The sequence below is a fragment of the Tarenaya hassleriana genome, unplaced genomic scaffold (genome assembly GCF_000463585.1).
Source record: "Tarenaya hassleriana unplaced genomic scaffold, ASM46358v1 Cleome22, whole genome shotgun sequence".
NCBI classification, from domain to species: Eukaryota; Viridiplantae; Streptophyta; class Magnoliopsida; order Brassicales; family Cleomaceae; genus Tarenaya; species Tarenaya hassleriana.
In genome coordinates this window covers 612,557-634,947 of record NW_010965541.1, presented here as the reverse complement: position 1 = coordinate 634,947, position 22,391 = coordinate 612,557, and the positions used below count along the sequence as shown (strand labels likewise).

The window sequence follows — 22,391 nt, the reverse complement described above, 5'->3', positions numbered from 1 at the left end:
TAATCACAATTATGGATAGCCATTTCAATATTTCATCGAATAGCCGAATCAAATCGAATTGAACAAGATATAATCATAACCGAATTGAGTCCGATATAAAATCCGAATGATTATAATTTCTCTAAACCTGAAAAAATCGAATAAAAAAATAATCAATAATATTTTTGAAAAAATAAATGTTTTTACTAATAAAAAATTGGATTCAAACCGAATCGAATCGAAATAAAATTGAATCAAACCGATCCAAACTTTATTAAAATTTGATAATTATAATTTTTCTATAATCGAAATAAACGAATCCTGTTATACTAAACTCGAATCTAAATCTGAGATGGCCATCAATAATCACAAACACTTTTGGATTTTCCATGGACACGTCTTTCATCTTGTGTATGCTTTTTAACCCGTCGTGTTGTTTTGCTCCTCCATGTGGCAAAGTGAAAGGCTCATCAATTCAAGTGAGATAAATCAAAACATTATGTTATATGTTTATATAATATAAGGCAAGTTCACGTGAATCACAACGCCATCACCAAATAATAGTATTATATACAAAAACAAACTTTATAATTCATTATATTATAATTCTTATTTTCGTAACTGCTTTACACTATACAACACATAACCAATATTAGTTTAAAATAATAGCGCAATTATTGATAGGTTGATAGCTACTTTTGTTGTATTAATATATTAAAACACTTACAATACAAATCGGAGAAGTTGTAAATGGCTCGAGTGATATATATTCTGACATATCTCAAGACAATTTCATAATAGTTCTTTGAGAACGAATACAGATATTCAAGATCTCGTTATCTTAAAATATGTTTAAATTTAATAATATTCCTAATTGGGAAAAACACCTTATGAATTGTGGGATTTTTTTCTTTTATTTTAATTGAATGAATAAATTACGAAGATTTCATTCATCTTAAAATATATTTAAATTTAATAAAATTCATAATTAGGAAACACCTCTGAAATTGTGGATTTTTTTCCTTTTAATTTATACTCATTTTTTTTATAACCATAATGGTTTCCCGGGTCTTCGGTCCGACTACATCCACCCTAGACCCGAGTATATGGACCATTTTGAATTTATACTAAATGACAACATGTAGTTTTTTTTTTTTATGTAGATTTTTTCTAAGATTTTTGCCTACATAATATATGGTGTATTTTCGTCGCCCAAAAAATATCTTCCGTACTTGAAAATTGAAATAGCATTTTATTAAATTTCATTGAATAATAATATCTGAAAACTATCTGATAAGTATATTTCTTTAACCACTAGTTTTTTTTAAAAAAAATTGTCCTTTTGGTTGCGCTCCCCTTGATCACACATTGGACGGCAGATGCTATACACGTCAGTATACACGTCAGCAACTTCAGTGTTCGAAATACGTACGCCAAGCAAGACCAATCATATTGTGCCACGTGTTCCTATCGTCCCTGCGTTTTGGGAATGGCCCGCGTTTGACAATATGGATCATCTAATCTCCGTGATATATATCTTCTTCTTCTTCCCCCTCATCTTGCGTTCCACACGCAGAAACACTGAGAAGAGTGAGGACGAGAGTGAGAGAGAGAGCCATGGCTGCGAGACTATCCCTATCGCCGGCGATCCTGATGGTCCTCATCGTCTCCTTTGCGGCGGCGGAGATCGATTTCGATGTGTCCAACCCGATCCGGATGGTCTCCGATAGCCTCCGGGATCTCGAAGCCTCCGTCGTCCAGATCCTAGGCCAGTCCCGTCACGTTCTATCCTTCGCTCGCTTCGCTCACCGGTAAATTTTCCTTCGCCGCTGCTGACCTTTTTATATGAACTGTGGACTGACGAATCCGACTTTTGGCGGCGAAGGTATGGGAGAAGGTACCAGAGCGCGGAGGAGATGAAGCACCGATTCTCAATTTTCATGGAGAATTTGGATTTGATCAGATCCACCAACAAGAAAGGCTTATCTTACAAACTCTCTGTCAATCGTAAGTTCATCTTCATCTCGAGTAATGACAGTGAGTGTGATATGATTGCTTTTGGTTGTCTGGGTCTAGTTCTGGGGTAATAGATGATTCAATTCTTTTCAACCAATTAGCAGCTGAGCTGAGAGCAGTTTGGCCAATGCATCCCAAAAAGGGCTGAGTGAAAATGCCAAAAGAACTTGTATGTGCGGAAAGAATAGGAGAAAGTGGTGAAACATCAATAATGGTATTGAGTTTCCAATGTGTAAAATTTATAGAGAGGCTTATTTGGGAGGAAGTCTAATGATTAACACGTTCTGTTTGTATAGGTTTAAGTTGTCGTAGTTCAAGGCGATTATCGTTTCTTGTGGACTATGAATCGCAAGAAAAGAGAATGCGTAAGCATACTAGTAGAGGCCTATGTATGAAGTTGTTTGCTGTGGCCAGGGATTGATAATGGAAATTATCAAAGCTCATGTAAAAGATTGTGTTTTCAGGCCTTTAGTATTATTGGTGTTATCCCCTTTTGACCCCTAAAACTTAATCACTTGTATTGTATTACGGTACAAGCAAAAGGAATCCGAGAACTTAATCACTTGTATTACGGTATCACTTGTATTACTGTATTACAGAGAGGCTCAGATGGTTCATTCCATTGAACCCATTACCTGAAAATATTCTCGTGCAGGCTTCTTTTGTCGGGGATTTTGTTGTTTTCAGTTTTGAATGGGGTTGACTTTCTGTTACAAAAAACCTCTGGTAACTACAAAATAAGAGATAGCTTTGTTCTTAGGGCAGTCTTGCAATGTGTGAGGAGTGATTCTATACCCACCTAAATGCTGCTAATGTCTCTGAGTCCATACAGAATATGCTGATATGACCTGGGAAGAGTTTGGAAGGGAGAGGCTTGGAGCTGCTCAGAACTGCTCTGCCACCTTAAAGGGCAATCACAAGCTCACCGATAATACTCTTCCAGAAACGGTTTGTAACGAGTCAATTTCTGTTGTTCTGAACTATGACCTTCCTGTTCTCCAGCTCTAGCTTCTGAAGATAGAAAAGTTTCTGCCAGATCAATTTTATTTCATGATACATCTAAAGCGATGATTTGCATTCCTCAAAATTGGGAAAAGGAAATAGATATATCCATACAAGTCAAACCTGAGCTTTCTTACTGTACAAACTGCAGAAAGACTGGAGAGAAGATGGCATAGTCAGTCCAGTCAAAGACCAGGGCAAATGTGGATCTTGCTGGACATTCAGGTGAGTCTATGATAAGAGAACTCTAGTCCTTCTAAAACCTTGGATTTGCTCATTGAAAGATTAGGGTTTCTAATGTATGATCGATTTTCACGTGCAGCACGACTGGAGCTCTCGAGGCGGCTTACCATCAGGCATTCGGAAAGGGAATTTCGCTTTCTGAGCAACAGCTTGTGGATTGTGCTGGTGCTTTCAACAACTTTGGTTGCAATGGTGGACTTCCTTCCCAAGCTTTTGAGTACATCAAATACAACGGTGGCCTTGACACAGAAGAGACTTACCCCTACACCGGGAAAGATGGTATCTGCAAGTACAAAGCTGAAAACGTTGGTGTGAATGTCCTCAACTCTATCAACATCACCCTGGTACGTATCTATCATTTTACTCCTGCTTGTATTCAGTATTTTTCTTTCTCATTAGCCGTGATTTAATCTGTTGCGGGAAAAAAAACACAGGGTGCAGAAGATGAACTGAAGCATGCAGTAGGATTGGTACGGCCAGTGAGTGTGGCGTTTCAGGTTGTGGATGATTTCAGATTGTACAAGAAAGGAGTTTACACCAGCAAAACCTGTGGAAACACTCCAATGGTGAGACTTCTACAAATCCTGAAAATCTCGATATGTCTCTCTCGGACCAACTCTCGACGATGATTGATGAACGGGACGGATTTTACTCTCTCGAAACATATCTGGGTTAGGGTTCGAATCTCACGATGTTATTTTGGCTCCGGGGGGTTTTGGTGAAACAGGATGTGAACCATGCTGTTTTAGCAGTTGGGTATGGAGTTGAAAACGGTGTCCCGTATTGGCTGGTGAAGAACTCGTGGGGAGCTGACTGGGGAGACAACGGCTACTTCAAGATGGAAATGGGGAAGAACATGTGTGGTAAAGTCCTTCTAACCATCCGAAAAATCCGCATCTTTTAACCATAGTCCGATCCATTAGTTAGCGTGAGATGAAAACTGGTAAGAAACCAGAAAAGAGAGAGGGGACAGGCAGACAATGACATATGGAACGTGTTCTTTATAGATATGGGTTTTGATTGATTTTGCAGGTATTGCGACATGCGCTTCATACCCGATTGTGGCGTAAGGCTTTTGGTTAGTGTTTTGGATCCGATTAAATACCAAAATCACTTGGAAAAAAAAAGACTTCATTTGCATAAAGAATGTTCTTTATGTGTTTGCAGTGTTTCTATTTGTAAGATAAGCCCTATTCTGGTTTATTTCTAATGTAAAACGATACAACACGTTATAAAATAATCACATGGCTTTTTTATTATCAGTATTGGTGGATATTTTAGGGAAAAAAAAAACCAAAATCACTAGAAGTAGATTTCATTTGCATAAATTATATTCGTATGTATTTGCAGTTCTGTCTGTAGGACAAGACTTGTTCTGGTTTATAACTAATGAAAAATGGAAAAGTATATAATAAATTTAATAATAAAAGATAAAAAAAGAAAAATATATAATAAATAGCACATGGCTTAATTATAAGTAAGGTTGGATATTTGGGGTGTTCATGTTTTGGTTAGAGTTGGGTTTTTCGATTTTAGAAAGACTATCCACATTCAGTTTTTTATTGACAAAAATATTTATTTTTTAAAAAAAATATTCAGTTTTCTTCGTTTTTTAAAATGTTTATACCTGTTCAATTTTAATATTAAATTCAACTTGGATACGTATGTGTGATATTGGGATTGGATCGATAATCAGTCGGGTTTCTATTTGATCCGAAAAATAAATTGTTGCTTCTTGGGTTCGGAGGCGAAGAATTTTTGACACACGGATTTTTAGATACCTATCTATCTTACGGGATGTTCGATTTTTGGATACTCAAAAGAGATAGAGATATCTCCGTTATTCATTAACGGATTATCTCGCAAAGAGTGGTCCATCCGGATTCGGACCTCCACCCTATAAATCACATAATTATAAAAAAAAAAATCTGTTTTCATATAAAACTGTCTGTATTATCTAAAGTCAACCGAAGTTTGTAAATTTTGACGGGGTTAGATATTCCAAACGTCATACTGAAAGAATGTTTAAAGAAAATCCACAAAAACAAAACCTAAACAAAATATTCAAAAATCTGGGTAAATGGCCCATATCTAGATATATTAATCGGGCCGGTCCGAATTCGCATTTAACTCGAGGGTTTTAAGTTCGAAATCCGATCCTATATACTTTGAAATTGGATTCGGACCGAGTCGGGTCAACCCACTAAATTTTGTTCTTCCAATATTTTTTTTTGTTTTTTTTTTAATCGGACTTTCAAACCGTCACAAAATTCAATCTGAACGCGATCTGAAAACTCAAAAATTTTCAAATCTAAATATCTCGATCCGAAATCTATTATTTTTAAAACTGAACCGAACTAAATTACGAGTTTCTAACCAAAATTGACACCCCCAAGCATATAGCGTTTACCATATTTGCGAGACATGACTTCACTGAGCTTCTTCTTTTAATCAAAAGTGACCTAAAATGATTTTCAAACTTTGAAAAAAAAAATTACAAAGGCTTTTTATGGTTTTCCCCAACGGCTAAGGTTTTGAATGAAGATGGCTTTTATTTTGGGTTTTTGGTTTTAGTTTTTGGATTTTGGTTTTTAGTTTTTGGCTTTTGGCTTTTGCATTTTATAATATTTGAAAACTCAAAAAAGTAGCTTTTGGTTTTTCATTGATTTTTTCACTAAAATGGCTTTCCAAGTTTTTAGGAAAAGTAATTTTGTAAAAATTTGAATGTTGTTTTTTTTTGTTTTTGGATTCTAAAAACTCCAAAAACTCCTACCATTCAAGGCCTGAGTAAATTATTTTTCTTTTCTTTCTCATCGCCACGACACCACAAACACAACACGTTCCTTCTCTCTCCACTAAACATGGCCGAGTCACCCTCCGAGTCAACCTCCGACTCGCCCACCATCACCACACACTCAAACGCCGCAGAAACCGCCATCGCATCTATTTCTACGCCCCGTTCTCACCATGCCGTCCCCGATATCCCAATCGAGCTCATCGGCGAAGAAGAAATGGCCCTCCTCGATGCCGCCCTTGCTGCCACTCGCGCCATCCTCTCTCCCTCGCTCCGTTCTCCCTCTTCGTCTCGGGTCCTCTCCGTCGGTAGCTCCAGGTCTATCCGTTCCATTACCCTCTTGTCCAAGAGGAAGATCTCTGGTTGTACGGACATGGAGGACTCGTATCTGCATCGGTTTAGAAGAAATCAGGCTCTGGGTGTCACGGATCTCACCGGAACAGTACGACCGATCCCTCCTTTTGTCGTTTTCTTGGGATAATTTATTGGAAAATTTTGTCTATAGATAGACCCATATCACGGGAAGACCTGGTTTCTCAAAAGGTTCATATCTTTCTCAATGATTAATACTGTTAGGAATTGTTCATATATTCTGGAAAGGTCGTAGTATATGATCTTCAGAATACGTGGATTCTTCGGTTGTTGGCTTCAGTTTGTGTTGAGCACTGGAAAATGAGACGGCAATTTTCTTGGATCAGCCCTTATCTCCTTGTTGCACAATGCGTAGTATTGAACTGTTGAACTGATTTGTGTGGATACGTTGGACAATCTTAAGTTGTAGCATGTGTTTTTTTATGGTCTGCTTTCGAATTCGTGACATTGGTATCGGATCAATACGTGTTAGTTCCCGAGGTTATGAAACAAATCCAGACCTTTGAGACGTTTTCTTGAGTAGTTTTTTCCCCTTGTCGTAGGAATGGTGTGAGAAACAGATGGAGAATGTTCTTCTTTTGGGCAGAAGAAAAGTCAGCAAAGCCATGAAACTTGGTCAGGCCCGCCACTTAGAGCTTGAGGAGGAGGTATGATAAGATCTCAGGCTACACTGTTTTCTGGATAGTTTCTTTGAAATCTTCTGATTTCTGTTCTGATGTAAATTGATAGGTTGTTAGAAGAATCAAAGTAAGAGTTGAATCAACTGAAGATAAGTGGGCTCTCAAGCTCGCAAATTCCATTGCAGGGGTGAATCAGTTCTTGTTTGAAGGACTTACCCGCGAATTGCCACTGTGAGTTTCCCATTAGTTGTCTTATCTTCCCTCCAAAAGTTTGAAACTTTGAGTAATCCAGATTTGTGCTTTTGTACGATGCATCTATTTTGGCCTTCATGATTGTTTTACCGCCACTTTCTTCTGCATCTCTGGCCTTTGCATAATATATCCATGGCAGACGATTCATACATGATGTCATGATCTTTATCATCTTAGCTTAGGATTTGTGGAAGGTCAATGGATTGTGGGGATCATTGATGAGGTCAGAAAGCCGCCTACAGAGTCTTCTGATAGCTGCCCGTTATTGATAGACACAAAGACTCGTCACCGTGACACACTACCAGCTGAACCTCAAAGGAGGAACGGAAAGTGAGTACACATAAAATGATTCTTAACATGATCTTAACTCTAGTGAGGTAAGTGCCAATTGATTAATCGTTGAATCGGATCTTTGCCACAGGCTTCAGTTAATGCTGTACAAGCTTGTATGGGACACTTTAGTTACCACTGGCTTTCCATCAAGACCCTTTTTCAGATACTTCTCTTTGAATCCTCACGAGGTTTTATCCCGAGAAGTCAGAGATAACATGGCTAATGCCGGAATCACAGCACAGGTAAACTAATGCTTACGAAACTGAATTTACAGTCCTTGCATGTTATCTGCATACCTCTGAATAAGACATGACTTGTGTGATTGGATATAACGGAAAAGTCTTCAACTTTCAGATGGGGATTTTTTACGATTTTTAGATTCCTGCAGACTCTGGAAGAAGTAGTTGGATACTACGAGAATACATTTAAGATGCTTGCGATAGCTCAGGACCAGTTACTACTTAGGTAAGAAGAGAACAACTAATGGTAGGCAAAAAGCTATTTGCTTTTCAATTCTCTTATCAACCATGTCGGTATCTTGCTGCTCAGGTACGAGTTTCAGAAGGATCAGTCACTTCTAGCCGAGATCAGATTCGACTATGACCGAGAATGGACCATCAGAAAATTCGGAGAAATCCTTGACTTCTGGAGAGGTGAAAGGGAGGCCGAGTACACGCCAGAAGAAGAACGGTGGAAATGTCGGTATTGCCAGTTCGCTTCTGCTTGCCCGGGAAACCCTAATCTAGATTCTTCTGCCTCTTCTCCGAGCTCACCTCCGAGAGAAACCCCTTTAGCTAGCTAGAAGAAGAGATGACACTTTGAGGTGTTGTTCTCCAAAGGTGTTAACAGGGTTCTCACACATTTACTTCTCTACCCTTTGATTGGCAGCATTTTAAATTGTTTCGGTATACCATCCGTTTAGTGTTCTTGTATTGGTTATATCATTTTCCTATTGTTGTACATATGTTAATATGTATACCATTGTTCTCCGGTTTGCTATCTGTACCGAGGTCTGATCGGTATAATGATGTTATATTATTCTGATATACCATCGGTTTGGTATTCTTCTATTGGTTATCTATCATTTTCTTTATAACATTTCTTTGTGTTATACTTATGTTAATCTGTATACCATTTATTGTCCAATTTGGTAATTGTATCGAGGTCTAGCCGGTATATCATGATTCAATATATCAATGTTAAATAGTTCCGGTTTACCATCGGTTTAGTGTTTCTATTATTTTCCTTGTGTTGTACATATGTTAGACTGCATACCATTATTGTCCGGTTTGGTACTTGTACCGAGGTTTGATCGGTATACCATTTTTTGATATATTGATTTTAAATTATTTCGGCTTACCATCGGTTGTGTTCTTCTACTGGTCATCTATCATTTTCCTTGTGTTTTGTACATATGCTAATCTTTATACAATTATTGTCCGGTTTGATACCTATAACGAGATCTGACAGGTATACCATGAATCAAAATAACATTGTTAAATTATTCCGGTTTACCGTCGGGTTAGTGTTCTATAATTTTTCTTGTGTTGTACATATGTTATTCACCATAACACTATTGCCGGTTTGATATCTCTCTCGAGGTCTAATCCGTATAGCATGATTCGGTATACAATGCTAAATTGTTCCGGTATATCATCGGTTTAGTGTTTTTCTATCGGTTATATATATCATATTGTTGTGCCGTACACATGTTAATCTGTATACCACTATTGCCCGGTTCGGTTTGGTACTTGTACTGACAACTGATCAGTGTACCGATGATAAATTATTCTGGTTTACCATCGGTTAAGTGGTAACATCCTATCTATGGGTTGAGATTTTTTCTGGTGATCTTTTGCCATTATGATAAGATGTAATATATCACCCTTGTTCTTTACTTGACAGTCCAGTCCTTATGGTTTCCCCAAATAAATTTTCCGCTATTCACAACACTTCTTTTTCTCGCCCATTGTTTATCTATTTATTTATTTAAAAAATAGTCTAACGCTAAAATGTTGAAGGGTATAATGGTCTTTTAATGCCGCAGAGGAAAACGGGCAAGCCCTAGTGCTCCACTGTATAAATACCGTGCGATGTCTGATATTTAGGTTGCGCTCTTATTCCTTTCGTCGCCGCACTTCTTCTGTCGGATTCTTCCTCGCAGGTTAGAACTCTGCTCCTCACTTTTCTGATTCGCCATTTGAAGTGATTCTCGATTTCGTTTTTTGGTTGCGTCTCTTCTCCCTTTTAACATATAATTCTTCGGATCGCTTGGAGTTTTTGTTTTTAGGAGGTTTTTGGATTCTAGGTCGTATGCTCCTGTGGTCTTGGTTATGGCTTGAGCCGTGTTTCGATCTCTTTGTTTCTGGTTTCGGCTTGGTGATCGTCTCGTTCGAGGTTTTCTTTAATATGTTGTCATGCGCTCGTCTCATCTCTTTCTGAGTTCTAGAAACTCAGATGATAATGGCGTCGACGTGTCGATATAAATCGTTGCGAGGTGTTTGTTTCTGTATCTATCGATTGTCTTGCTTACCCCCGTCTTGTCTTGTTGGTTAATATATGTTTTCACTGTTCTTTGTGTTCTATATGTGGTCAGGTGTTCGATCTTTTTTTGAAAATAAGATGCCTATTTTTTTTGAAATAAACGCAACTGAACTATTTCTGGATTATACTGTCCTTTGTTGTTGTTTGTCTGCTTTAGTTTGTTGTTTCCTTGCTGTAGTGGTTATATAATGTTACCTCATAGGGTTGTATTTACAGACCTGCAGAATTTTGGCTCATGTTGTCTCGGGTGTTTCAAAATGATATGTACTTCTTGATGAATTGATTGTGATGTGATTTAACAGCTTCTGCATAACATATCTCTTGATTTTGATAAATGTTGGATGGTTTATGTCGTGTATGATGGTTGCTGTCTTCTTGTGGTGGTTGCGTTGCAGTTTCTTTTTGAGGATCAGCTATGGGTAAAGAGAAGGTTCACATCAACATTGTGGTCATTGGCCATGTCGACTCTGGAAAGTCGACCACCACTGGTCACTTGATCTACAAGCTTGGTGGTATTGACAAGCGTGTCATCGAGAGGTTCGAGAAGGAAGCTGCTGAGATGAACAAGAGGTCCTTCAAATATGCCTGGGTGCTGGACAAGCTTAAGGCCGAGCGTGAGCGTGGTATTACCATTGACATTGCCCTCTGGAAATTTGAGACCACCAAGTATTACTGCACCGTCATTGATGCTCCTGGACACCGTGACTTTATCAAGAACATGATCACGGGGACTTCCCAGGCTGACTGTGCTGTCCTTATCATCGATTCCACCACTGGTGGTTTTGAGGCCGGTATCTCCAAGGATGGTCAGACCCGTGAGCACGCTTTGCTTGCGTTCACCCTCGGTGTCAAACAAATGATTTGCTGCTGCAACAAGGTCAGCCATTTCCTCTACAGGATCATGATCTAGTAACTAGTTTTCTCTTGCTTGTTTTGCTTACATTCTCATTTTTTGTTTCTGTTCCAGATGGATGCTACCACCCCCAAGTACTCCAAGGCTAGGTATGATGAAATTATTAAGGAAGTAGCTTCCTACCTGAAGAAGGTTGGTTACAACCCTGACAAGATCCCGTTCGTTCCCATCTCTGGTTTTGAGGGTGACAACATGATCGAGAGATCCACCAACCTCGACTGGTACAAGGGACCCACCCTCCTTGAGGCTCTTGACCAGATCAATGAGCCCAAGAGGCCATCAGACAAACCTCTCCGTCTCCCTCTTCAAGATGTCTACAAGATCGGTGGTATCGGAACTGTCCCTGTGGGTCGTGTCGAGACCGGTGTAATCAAGCCTGGTATGTTAGTGACCTTTGCTCCCTCTGGACTAACCACTGAGGTTAAGTCCGTCGAGATGCACCACGAGGCTCTCCTGGAGGCTCTCCCTGGTGACAATGTCGGATTCAACGTCAAAAATGTCGCTGTCAAGGATCTCAAGCGTGGATATGTCGCATCAAACTCGAAGGACGACCCGGCCAAGGAAGCAGCCAGTTTCACCTCCCAAGTCATCATCATGAACCACCCTGGTCAGATTGGAAACGGTTATGCACCGGTTCTCGACTGCCACACCTCCCACATTGCCGTGAAATTTGCCGAGCTGTTGACCAAGATTGACAGGCGTTCGGGGAAGGAGCTGGAGAAAGAGCCGAAGTTTTTGAAGAACGGAGATGCCGGGATGGTGAAGATGGTTCCGACAAAGCCGATGGTGGTGGAGACATTCTCGGAGTATCCTCCTCTTGGGCGGTTTGCGGTGAGGGACATGAGGCAGACGGTGGCTGTGGGAGTCATCAAGAGTGTCGAGAAGAAGGACCCCACCGGTGCCAAGGTGACAAAGGCCGCTGCCAAGAAGGGTGCCAAATGAGACTGATGATCTCTCGTCTCCTTTTATTATTTTTGGTTTGCTTTCCAGTTTTAATGGTTTCAGGTGTTTTGCGACTTCTGTGAACAATTTACATTTTTATTAGTTGCATTTTCGGACCTTTGCGTCTATTTGGTTTAATTGTTTCCACCATTTTTGTTCAATTTAGGCTCATAGATTTTCTGAATAATCGGTTTATCCGTTTGGTCGGGGTATTGGAATTTTGGTTAGTCGTCTTTTGGTAGGCTAAGTACGGATGAGAATTCGGTTGTCGTATTTGAGTTTAGGTCTATTTGCACACGAATACCAAGTTGTCCGAGGGGGACAGAGGTTTGAGGTGAGTTTCATTTTTGGTTCGGTTTGCATTCGGTTATTAAGAAAATGTTAGTTTTATTTTGGTTTCACGTTGGATCCGGTTTGAATTTGTTTTGGTTTTGGTTTAAATTCAGTTTTTAATGATATTTTTAGAAGAAAATTTACAATTTTTTTGTTGTTATTTTTGCATTCGGTTCGGTTTATATCAGATTTAGTTTAATTCGATACGGATTGGTTCGGTTTACAAGGTATCAAATTGGTTCGGTTTAGAAATAATCTAACCGAATGCCCAAAAAAACGATTTCACTTGAGAGATTTTAAGCGAAACGAATACGAATCTGTCGTTCACTAGAAATCTGGGTTTCATTTGGGAGATCGCAAAACATGCGGGCTTTCTTAAAACTTTGGGAAATATTATAAACCGACACCAATGAATGATCCGACGGCTGAAATCAACGCACAGGATTCGCTCCGGGTCCTGACGTGGCGAAATCACAACACACCAGAAGATACGGCGAATCGACGACTCTGTCACGCTTGCACCAAACATGGTCAAGAATCGAAACCGAAGTCGTCTAATAAGGTCAGGTGAGGTGTACTTTGCATACATTGCACGTGAGCACAGTGAAACTTAACCCCGGACGTATTGCTGTCGCTAAACCGGATTTGATTGTCCGCGATAGGACCGACTTCCCTCCCTTTGTTCCTCGTAGGAAGATCGTTTCTTCCGTCACGCTCCTAGAAGGAGAGGCCCCGAAGGCGGGAGATAGAAAAGACGAATCAAAGATTATTGAACAATCGTGCCGGAAAAACCCTCTTTGATTAATCAGTCTCCAGATGTTTTGATGTGCAGTGTCCCATCCCTGGGTTCGTTTTTCTTTTCTGTTTCGATGATTCTTTTGTTGTCGTTTTTTTTTTCATTTTTGAATTATCTTCTGAATGATCGTCCATTTGCTTGGTTTCTCGTTGTTTAGATCGGCTGCTGCATGGAGACTATACGCTGTGAACTTGTCGGCTCTGTCACTGATTGTTCGAGTTTTCGGCTGCTTAGTTTGGATTAAGCTGGTGTTTCTCGTAGTTGGGGGGTTAAGACATGGATTTGGTAACTACTTGCAAGGTATTCCCAGCAAATTCTTTGTTTGTAGATGCGAAATTGTTCGGATACGAGTTCTTTTACTGGGTTGGTTACAAGTGTTAATGATCGCTTGATGATGGTTTAGCGTGCAAAGGTGTAAAAATGGCTTCTTGGTCATATTAGTACACTCCGTGTTGAAAATATTGATGCTTATTTGGAGCATATACATGCTTCTGGCTTCCACAATGTATCCTTTTACTTATCTATTGTTGTGTAAGGCCAACAAGTGTTAACCTTTATTATTTGAGAATTTTCTAGGCTGGGCTGGCTGTGTGGTTTATCTGAGCAAAATTGCTCATTGTCAATTTCTGGTGGTCAGAGATTTAGCTTTGCCATCGCGAGGTGTAAGGTTCTGGTTCAGGGCTCGTAATGAATGATTCCAGACTGATCTTCTGCTTTGGACATTTTTTCACCTGTTTGTTGCTAGTTGTTGATGTTTAGAATAATAAGAAAACGTAGCAAGGAACATCAGAAAAATGGATTAGGTAGCCTTCCCCATGTAGGAATAGAGGTTTTAGTTTCGCCTCCATCTTAGTTTTCGCGGGTCAGGTCAAACTCGAAGTTTTTAACCTGATATCTTTGCAGGATAAACTTGAATCTTTACGGGTTAAAGAACTAAAGGATGTCCTTACTCAGCTGGGACTCTCAAAACAGGGAAAGAAACAGGTTAGAACTTTGTGTAAATTTTGCGCTCTATAAACTTCTGCCTACTTTGCAGAAAATTGTCATTCCACTTTATGGACTACTACAACATTTTTCAGTTCCCAAGTTGATCTTTTGGCAATTTGTTCGTGTAGGACCTTGTTCAACGGATTTTGGCCATTCTTTCGGATGAACAAGGTAATGGAAATTATTTATTTCTGCCTTAAGAGTAATATAATTAAAAATTCAAGATAGCTCTACACACTGCTGATAAGCTATTGTCTACATTGCCTGTCGACAGCTGCCAGGTTATGGTCTAAGAAAAATGCTGTGGCAAAAGATGAGGTTGCAAAAGTAGTCGATGATACATATAGGTGTGCTATGCTACGTTTTCGCAAACTACCAAGTATTTGCTTAATGATTAGTAGTGATACACCTCCCTTTAGTACCATAATTAATTTGTGTGCTCCACAGGAAAATGCAAGTATCTGGGGCAATTGACTTAGCATCGAAAGGACAAGTTGGCTCGGACATCAGTAATGTGAAGGTTAAGGGGGAAGTGGAAGATCCCTTTCAATCAGCTATTAAAGTTCGGTGTCTTTGTGGAAGTTCTCTGGAAACAGACTCAATGATACAGGTAACCAGAAATAGCTATCCTGTCCAAATTCACAGTAAGCCTCTCTGATTTTACTTATCATTTGTTAACTTTCAGTGTGAGGACTGGAGATTCTTTTTAAAATGTATGATGGTTTTTTTTGTCACCCCTACTGATTTTCCTTATCATTTGGCAACTTTCAGTGTCAGGACCGGAGATGTCGCGTCTGGGAGCATGTTGGCTGTATTATTATCCCGGAGAAGCCTATGGAAGGAAATCCACTTCTTCCCAACTCATTTTATTGCGAACTTTGCAGACTTACCCGAGCTGACCCGTGAGTATATCGATAGTTCCTCTACTCTAATAATGTGAATGTTGGGTTAATAGTTTATATTTTATTCTTTCCTCCTCTCACACCATGATTATCCTCTATTAGAATTTCTGAAGAGAAGAAATTTTAAACTTCACACAGTCTTCCTTTCATCGTTTCGCTGTCCTTATGTCTTTCACGATTGTCTTATCTGAAAACTGGTTTAGGATTTGGTCACTAGATCTACTTAGGTTCTCTAAATTTCCCTCTTGATTTAACCTAATTACAGCAATGCTCTCATGGTCTTTCCTCGACAGATTTTGGGTTACCGTGGCACATGCACTCATTCCGGTGAAGTTGATTGCTACAACTGTCCCAACTGATGGGTGAGTATGCCATATTTGATATGCTGCTGTCATTGAAATTTATAATTTGTGCATTAGCCCTTATTCAAAATGACATTGTTGGCTTTGTTTGTTTGGAAAACTAAAGCATTTCAATAGATGTTTGTAAACAATATTTCAGCTGCCTGTTTCATCCTGCATTTAAATAGGTTTATGATGTTATTTCTTCCTTTGTTCTTTTGTCAGTTATGAATTTTGTTATGAATCATCAGCATCGTGTGAATTAATATTATTGATGGGAAGACCTTGTATTATGAGAATAAGACAGAACAGTGGTAGACTAAAGTGTCTAGCACTGGTATTGTTTGCAGAGAGTTGAGGGGTTAGTGGACTGCCTTCTTCCTAAATGTTGTGTGGCCTTTCAAACTCAGATTTATAGAAATCATATATTCAAGTGTCTAGAGTAGAAGAACAATTATTGTTTCCTCGGATAGATGCGCAATATGTGCTTACAAAGCATTGCAACTGATCTATTTGTTCTACTTCTCCGGTCAAAAATGTTCCAGTACAAACCCAATGCAAGGTGTGGAGAAAACATTTCAAATCACAAGGGCAATGAAGGACTTGGTGGCCAAACAAGAGTATGGTGTTCAGGTTGTTGGTTTCTTAACTAGTATAGTTAACTTTATCATCTATTTATATAGTCTCTAATTGGCAGTTCATGTTGTTTCTTTTCAGGCATGGTGCATGCTTTTGAATGACAAAGTTCAGTTCAGGATGCAGTGGCCACAATATGCTGATCTGCAGGTCAATGGTATGCCAGTCACATCCTTTGCAATTTGGTGTAATATGTAAAGTTTCAACCTCATAATTTTATAAATGTTTCCTTAGAACTTGAGGAATGATGGGTTTCTTGAATATAGTTATAAGCTCACTAGTTTGTTTATGCACTAAATTTAAGTCCATAGAATTTGTCCTTTTCGTTTCACTTTCACTCTTAGCACAATATCATAACTTTCTTGTTATTGTAAAGCAGAATCTTTCTGTGTAGGATTCCTAATTTCCTACTGATATGAGTGAGATTCATGGCAAATTGTTTACCTGTTATAGGTTTGCCTGTCCGTGCCATTAACCGACCTGGGTCACAGCTTCTAGGGGCCAATGGACGTGATGATGGACCAATTGTATGCTTTCTCAATAGTGGTCCTTTGTGCTTGATCCCTTTCTCATATGCCACTTTGATCAAAGACTTGTAACTAATGATGCCTAACTCGTGTTCCTTGTTTTGGCACTTGCCAGATTACACATTGCATTAGGGATGGCGTTAACAAGATCTCCTTAAATGGATGTGATGCTCGTGTTTTTTGCTTTGGTGTTAGACTTGTGAAGCGAAGAACTCTTCAGCAGGTACTTTTAGTTAGTGAGCGGATGATATTGTTTGGAAAATGTTACAAAACTGTTCTGTGGGGCAATGAACACATGGATGCACAAATACAACCTGATTGTGTGTAGATAAAACTCAAAATTTGTACCACGAGAAATTCTCAATCTGTGTGAAGCCCTGCCGTTGATCTATAGTATATGAGCATGCTTGACTGCTTGTCTTGTTACTTCTATTTCCGATCTTGTTATTTCTATTTCCGTCCAAATTGTTTGAAAATTATTATACAGAAATTTTTATCAGATATCAATTTTATAGGGCCTCAGCTTGCGTAACTGGACGTGTTTTCCTGCGACCTGTAATGAGGAATCAAACGTGTTCTTGTGTAATCCATGGATGAAAAATCAAGGCTTCACTTTAAGTTAATGTCGCCAAGTTAGTGTAGCCTTATGCTACAACATATTTTCCCCTTTTTTCCCGTTAACTGTATTCATGACCATTTCTAGAAGAGTGATATTTCTTGTGCCTTGTATCCTAGGAACAAGGTTATTTGTTCTTCAAATTCTTGGCTGAAACCTTATTCTTGTTTTTCTCTCTTAGGTTCCTTCATATTTACTTCTATTTTGTTCCAGGTCCTAAATATGATTCCGGCGGAGGCCAAAGATGAGCCTTTTGACGAGGCTCTTGCCCGTGTTCGTCGATGTGTAGGAGGTGGAACTGGAGATGATAATGCTGACAGTGACAGTGACATTGAAGTCGTTGCAGATTACTTCACTGTCAATCTCCGTTGTCCTGTAAGTCACTTCAGTAGCTCAGCTTTTATACCTTGCAACCATACATGTAGGTGTTGTTGTATATCTCTTATGAGTTATATGATGGTTAATCAACAACGTTGCCCTATGTGACAATCTGGGCATTTGGTTTGTGTGCTCTCTCTGGTGTATGTGTGTCCCTATTTTCGATACTGATTTATTATAGTCACCCTTTCTGTTTGCATTATTAGATGAGCGGTTCCAGGATAAAAGTTGCTGGAAGATTTAAACCCTGTGCACACATGGGCTGTTTTGACCTTGAGGTGTTTGTGGAACTGAATCAACGCTCGAGAAAGGCAGGTGTCTTAACGTAATCCAGATAAATCCGGGATATCCTTTATATCTGCTTAATCTATCCTTCTGTTTTTTTGCATAACTGCAGTGGCAGTGCCCTATTTGCCTGAAGAACTACTCGCTGGAGCATATAATTATGGACCCTTATTTTAATCGTGTCACATCTAAGGTAGATTCCCAAATCCGGATTATCGTCTAGCTAGTACTTTTTATTTGATGCATTGAGGATTGTTGTGGTCTACCCGCATTACAGATGAGACATTGTGATGAAGATGTGACTGAAATCGAAGTGAAGCCTGATGGTTCTTGGCGTGTGAAGTCCAAAAGAGAAATGGGTGAACTCACACAATGGCACTTGCCTGATGGTAATTTCTGCCCTTCTCCTGATGAGGTTAAATCCAATGTGGAAACGTTCACCGGAGTTAAACAAAAAGGTTGTTCGGATGGTCTGACTGGTCTGAAACTTGGAATAAGGAAGAATCACAACGGCGTTTGGGAAGTTAGCAAACCTAGTACGAATGGTTTTTCTTCCGGTAGCAGAGAAGAGAAGGTTCAATATCAGGAGCATAACATCAAACCGATGAGTAGTAGTGCAACTGGAAGTGGTAGGGATGGTGATGACCCGAGCATAAATCAGGAAGGTGTCAGACCCTTTGATTTTGCAAACAACCAGATCGAACTTGATTCCATGTCCAGAAATGTTGATTCGGGTTATGACTTCACTGACAGGAATCAACCTGCAGCAGCTAGAAACTCGGAAGTCATTGTTCTTAGTGATTCAGACGATGAGAATGTCCTGATCGCATCTGAAGCTGCCCACAAATGCAATCAAACTGTAAGCCGGGTAAATTTTCAACTCCACCCATCTGGTATGATGAATTCCTATAATGAAGACCCGAACACATTGGCTGGGGCCAATTCGGGTTTGGATCTTTTCAACGTCGATGATGATGATTTCGGTATGACCCTTTGGCAGTTGCCTCCTGAAATCCAAGGAGGTCCAGGGTTCCAAATATTTGCACCTGATACCGACATCTCGGGTGGTATGGTCCCTGTGATGAATGGTGGGTTCACCGTGGCTCCGGATAAATCAATGGCATCTGTACCTATGGTTCCAGACTCGGTTGTGAGATCTGAACCCAACACAAACAATGGCTTAGTTGACAACAATCCTCTGGCATTTAGCAGAGACGACCCTTCGCTTCAAATATTCCTACCGACAAGATCTGATGCCTTGGGTCAGTCTAATTTCAGAAACCAAGTTGACATGTCAAACAGTATTCGCAGAGATGATTGGATCTCGCTTCGACTTGGTGACAACGGATGTGGGAATCATGGAGGGGCGGCTCCTGCAAACGGGTTTAACCCGAACCAGCCAATGTCGGGGAGGAAAGACACATCGGATAACTTGACAGAGACTGGTAAGAATCTGGTTGGTGGTTATTAGCATTAGACACTGGTAAGAATCTGGTTGGTGGTTATTAGCATTAGACTTTTCTCTCATGTACAAGTCTTCTCGTATCTCTGCAGGTCTCATGGGTTTTTTGTTTTCCTGACTCCTAAGTTTGATGGGTTACTGACTGTGACTTACCTATTTGCAGGTTCATTGCTTCTGGGTATGAATGAGAGTAGACCCGAGAAAGTGAGCAGACAGAGATCGAAGAGTCAATTCTCGTTTCCTCGGCAGAAGCGTTCTGTAAGGCCCCGGCTGTTTCTCTCGAACAACTCGGATTCCGAGTAATATGAAATGAATGATATATTCTCCGGTGATACCCGCCTGAGTTCTCTCCACTCCCCCCTGTTGTTCTACTCGACCATATGGCCGGGGATGATTTTTCGGGTGTTGTTTGATTCTTACACCAACTCCACATAACAATCTTGAAGGATCAAACAGCAGGTGGGCACTGATTCTATGTGGTCGGCCCTTCGGAATCTGTGCACGGTGAGCGACTTTTCCGTTACGCTATATTCGGAGCTCGTCATTTACTTCCTCATGTTGAGAATGGAGGGGTTCGTGCGTGAAGCGGAGACTCATTCTTTATAAGTTCGTTGAAGACGGGAGAGGAAGTGCTGATTCCATAATTCTTTTTTTTATATATATATTGAAAATCTATAACTAAAGGGTTATTTGATATTAATTGGATATAGATCGGTTGGGTTTGGTTTTCAAATAATTGAACCATTGGTCCATCCCTAATTTTCGGGTTTTAAACTGGATTCATGGGTGTGGAATATGTGAAAATCGAGTACTCTATTGGATAAATACATTTTTTTGCTACATCCCTCTATATATGTATATATATATATATATGTATGCCTCTGTGGTTTTGATTATACTGTTTATACACATTGAGTATGGTTTACACCAAGGAAAACTCGTCCAATAATTGTATAGTATGACTGTTGGGAAATGGAAGACATTTTTTTTATTTGGATCGACAAAAAAGAGAGAATCTGTTGGTCAAATGTTCGATTCCTTACGGTGGGTAATGACGTAATTTCTAAGTTAAAAAAGTCTATATACAATTAAAGTTCTTCCATTATAAAAAAAATAAAGAAGACAGACTTTGCTCGGAAATGAATATATATATATATATATATAGTCTGGAGAATTTAGTTGAAAGAGACTTGAGTAGGAGGACCAAAGATAACATTTGTTCTCTTACTCAACAAAGATCCAATGGCTTCATTCCAAATTTGGTCAGCTAATATATGTGGGGTTTCCTCCTAAGTGTATTGATTAAAAATCAATCATGCATTAGGTGGAAAAGTAAATGGTGGGAAACACCATTATTGTGATGACAAATCATTAGACAAACTTTTGTCTAAAGTTGATGTGATCAAAGGCTACAAATGCAGAAGCTTTGGTCGTGGTTTAATAATCCAAGCAAGAAAAAATAGCAGAAAGAAGAAAAGAGAGAGTGGGAGAAAAGAGGGAGAGAAAACAGTTTGGTGCAGCTGTGATCAAAGCTTCGATCGGATGGTCATTCCTTGTCCGATCGATCTGGAATTTGGAGGAGAGCTTCTACACTCATTGTTCTAGGTTTTGTCCGGTGGAATTTTGATTCCAACGGTCAGAATTGGAGAAACGGAGTTTCTACCGAAGCTGTTCGTCATTGGAGCTTCAGCAGCACATGTCCGAGTAAGTTGAAGATTCGGATGCTCATCTCTTCTCCGTTTGAGCTGAAATTTGGTATGTTTATTCTACACCCTCTGAGCTTTTGATTTCTACGGAGAAGTTGGTATTTGGTTGCCGGAATCAGAAGTTACGGGGTTAGCTTGCTGCCTAAGTTACAGCTGGTTCTTTCGGGTTTATTGAGATTGAATATTGGTTAATATTCGGAAGTCTCGGGTGTATCTCTTGTTTATTGGAGACTGAAGTGTGGACGTTGTAACCCGGAAATTTGAGATTATAGTGGATTTTTGGGTGGACTACGGTCCCGTGGTTTTTACTCCTCACACCGAGGAGGTTTTCCACGTTAAAACGATTGTCTCATTTAAATTTCTGTTCTAACTAGATATTGTCATCCTAACGCGCTCACACAAGTAAGGGGTTCTTATTTACCGAATTGTGATTCACGGTAAAAACCCTAACAAAGTGGTATCAGAGCACCCTGGTTGTGCGGTGCACTTGTGTGAGTGATGGAGGCAAATACTAGTAGAATGGTAAGTTTGAACGGTACCAATTATCACGTATGGAAAGGCAAGATGGAGGATCTGCTATACGTGAAAGAGTGCCACCTACCGTTGTTCGTTGAGGAAAAACCGGAGGGCAAAACTGATGAGCAATGGACATTGCTACATCGACAAGTTTGTGCCTTGATACGACAGTGGGTGGATGATAACGTTCTGAATCATGTGGCTGGTGAAACTAATGCTCGGTCTTTGTGGAGTAAGCTGGAGCAGTTGTACGCTCGAAACACTGGAAATCGCAAGCTGTACTTCATCAAGAAGTTGGTCGATTTAAAGTACGCCGAAGGCAGTCCGGTGACAGATCACCTGAACGTGTTTCAAGGTCTGTTGAACCAGTTGTCTGATATGGGGATCACTTTTGAAGATGAGGTTCAGAGTTTATGGCTTCTCAGTACACTTCCGGATTCATGGGAGACATTCAGGATGTCGTTGTCGAATTCAGCTCCAGACGGTGTCATCTCGATGGAATATGCGAAGAACAGTATTTTAAATGAGGAGACGCGACGACAATCTCAAGGAGCTTCCTCGAGTTCTGATATTCTGGTATCTGAATCGAGGGGGAGGAGCCAGAATCGGAATCCGAAGGAGAAGAATCGGAGCAGGAGCAAATCTAACAAATTTGCAAATGTGGAGTGTCACTATTGCCACAAGAAAGGACATATCAAGAAGGATTGTTGGAAATTGAAGAAGGACAACAAGAAAGGAAATAAGCAACAAGACGGCGAGGAACGGGTTGCAGTTGCAAGACATGAGTTTCTGATCATGATCGATGGTGAAATAATCAACCTCGCATGCCATGAGACCAGTTGGGTGATTGACAGTGGAGCTTCTATTCATGCCACATCACGACGTGAATTCTTTGC

The 22,391-nt window shown here is 39.9% G+C and overlaps 4 protein-coding genes across 8 annotated transcripts; all 4 read left to right on the top strand.

The window, feature by feature from the left end:
• Window positions 1–1,529: 1,529 nt before the first annotated feature.
• LOC104814838 (thiol protease aleurain) lies at window positions 1,530–4,502 on the top strand. The gene is made up of 8 exons (XM_010543047.2): window positions 1,530–1,790; window positions 1,865–1,986; window positions 2,828–2,943; window positions 3,149–3,222; window positions 3,320–3,584; window positions 3,675–3,806; window positions 3,968–4,103; window positions 4,273–4,502. The coding sequence occupies exons 1-8, from the start codon at window positions 1,597–1,599 to the stop codon at window positions 4,308–4,310; spliced, it is 1,077 nt and encodes a 358-aa protein (XP_010541349.1). The 5' UTR covers window positions 1,530–1,596; the 3' UTR covers window positions 4,311–4,502.
• Window positions 4,503–6,049: 1,547 nt separating this feature from the next.
• Window positions 6,050–8,681, top strand: LOC104814837 (exonuclease V, chloroplastic). Of its 3 annotated transcripts, none has more exons than XM_010543045.2 (7): window positions 6,051–6,476; window positions 6,949–7,053; window positions 7,136–7,257; window positions 7,456–7,608; window positions 7,700–7,853; window positions 7,990–8,076; window positions 8,161–8,252. In XM_010543045.2, exons 1-6 carry the CDS (start codon window positions 6,102–6,104, stop codon window positions 8,038–8,040), a joined length of 960 nt encoding a protein of 319 aa, XP_010541347.1. In that variant the 5' UTR covers window positions 6,051–6,101; the 3' UTR covers window positions 8,041–8,076; window positions 8,161–8,252. The 3 variants fall into 3 exon arrangements, with proteins under 3 accessions (XP_010541348.1, XP_010541347.1, XP_010541346.1); XM_010543044.2 differs by having other exon boundaries at window positions 6,053–6,476; window positions 8,000–8,076; window positions 8,161–8,681; XM_010543046.2 differs by lacking the exon at window positions 8,161–8,252 and having other exon boundaries at window positions 6,050–6,476; window positions 7,966–8,057.
• A 992-nt stretch (window positions 8,682–9,673) lies between these two features.
• LOC104814836 (elongation factor 1-alpha) lies at window positions 9,674–12,148 on the top strand. Its single transcript, XM_010543042.1, has 3 exons — window positions 9,674–9,775; window positions 10,551–11,032; window positions 11,123–12,148. Exons 2-3 carry the CDS (start codon window positions 10,571–10,573, stop codon window positions 12,008–12,010), a joined length of 1,350 nt encoding a protein of 449 aa, XP_010541344.1. The 5' UTR covers window positions 9,674–9,775; window positions 10,551–10,570; the 3' UTR covers window positions 12,011–12,148.
• An 835-nt stretch (window positions 12,149–12,983) lies between these two features.
• Window positions 12,984–20,115, top strand: LOC104814835 (E3 SUMO-protein ligase SIZ1-like). Of its 3 annotated transcripts, XM_010543041.2 has the most exons (18): window positions 12,985–13,189; window positions 13,297–13,439; window positions 14,043–14,123; window positions 14,255–14,297; window positions 14,401–14,473; window positions 14,574–14,736; window positions 14,898–15,028; window positions 15,322–15,390; window positions 15,915–16,002; window positions 16,087–16,162; window positions 16,459–16,532; window positions 16,648–16,755; window positions 17,362–17,523; window positions 17,733–17,837; window positions 17,924–18,004; window positions 18,089–18,679; window positions 18,812–19,256; window positions 19,437–20,115. In XM_010543041.2, the coding sequence occupies exons 2-18, from the start codon at window positions 13,416–13,418 to the stop codon at window positions 19,574–19,576; spliced, it is 2,454 nt and encodes an 817-aa protein (XP_010541343.1). In that variant the 5' UTR covers window positions 12,985–13,189; window positions 13,297–13,415; the 3' UTR covers window positions 19,577–20,115. The 3 variants fall into 3 exon arrangements, with proteins under 3 accessions (XP_019058263.1, XP_010541342.1, XP_010541343.1); XM_019202718.1 differs by having other exon boundaries at window positions 12,984–13,169; window positions 18,089–19,256; XM_010543040.2 differs by having other exon boundaries at window positions 12,984–13,189; window positions 18,089–19,256.
• The last annotated feature ends 2,276 nt before the right edge of the window (window positions 20,116–22,391 follow it).

What these genes read in the sequence shown, in the direction of transcription:
- LOC104814838 (XM_010543047.2), top strand. Translation starts at nt 1,597, where the DNA reads ATGGCTGCGAGACTATCCCTATCGCCGGCGATCCTGATGGTCCTCATC. An exon ending in ATAATACTCTTCCAGAAACG is followed by an intron (nt 2,944 to 3,148) that starts GTTTGTAACGAG and finishes TACAAACTGCAG; the next exon opens with AAAGACTGGAGAGAAGATGG. An exon ending in GGATCTTGCTGGACATTCAG is followed by an intron (nt 3,223 to 3,319) that starts GTGAGTCTATGA and finishes TTTCACGTGCAG; the next exon opens with CACGACTGGAGCTCTCGAGG.
- LOC104814837 (XM_010543044.2), top strand. Translation starts at nt 6,102, where the DNA reads ATGGCCGAGTCACCCTCCGAGTCAACCTCCGACTCGCCCACCATCACC. An exon ending in CCTCAAAGGAGGAACGGAAA is followed by an intron (nt 7,609 to 7,699) that starts GTGAGTACACAT and finishes TCTTTGCCACAG; the next exon opens with GCTTCAGTTAATGCTGTACA. An exon ending in CAGGACCAGTTACTACTTAG is followed by an intron (nt 8,077 to 8,160) that starts GTAAGAAGAGAA and finishes CTTGCTGCTCAG; the next exon opens with GTACGAGTTTCAGAAGGATC.
- LOC104814836 (XM_010543042.1), top strand. Translation starts at nt 10,571, where the DNA reads ATGGGTAAAGAGAAGGTTCACATCAACATTGTGGTCATTGGCCATGTC. An exon ending in TGATTTGCTGCTGCAACAAG is followed by an intron (nt 11,033 to 11,122) that starts GTCAGCCATTTC and finishes TTTCTGTTCCAG; the next exon opens with ATGGATGCTACCACCCCCAA.
- LOC104814835 (XM_019202718.1), top strand. Translation starts at nt 13,416, where the DNA reads ATGGATTTGGTAACTACTTGCAAG. An exon ending in ATTTGGTAACTACTTGCAAG is followed by an intron (nt 13,440 to 14,042) that starts GTATTCCCAGCA and finishes ATATCTTTGCAG; the next exon opens with GATAAACTTGAATCTTTACG. An exon ending in TGAATCAACGCTCGAGAAAG is followed by an intron (nt 17,838 to 17,923) that starts GCAGGTGTCTTA and finishes GCATAACTGCAG; the next exon opens with TGGCAGTGCCCTATTTGCCT.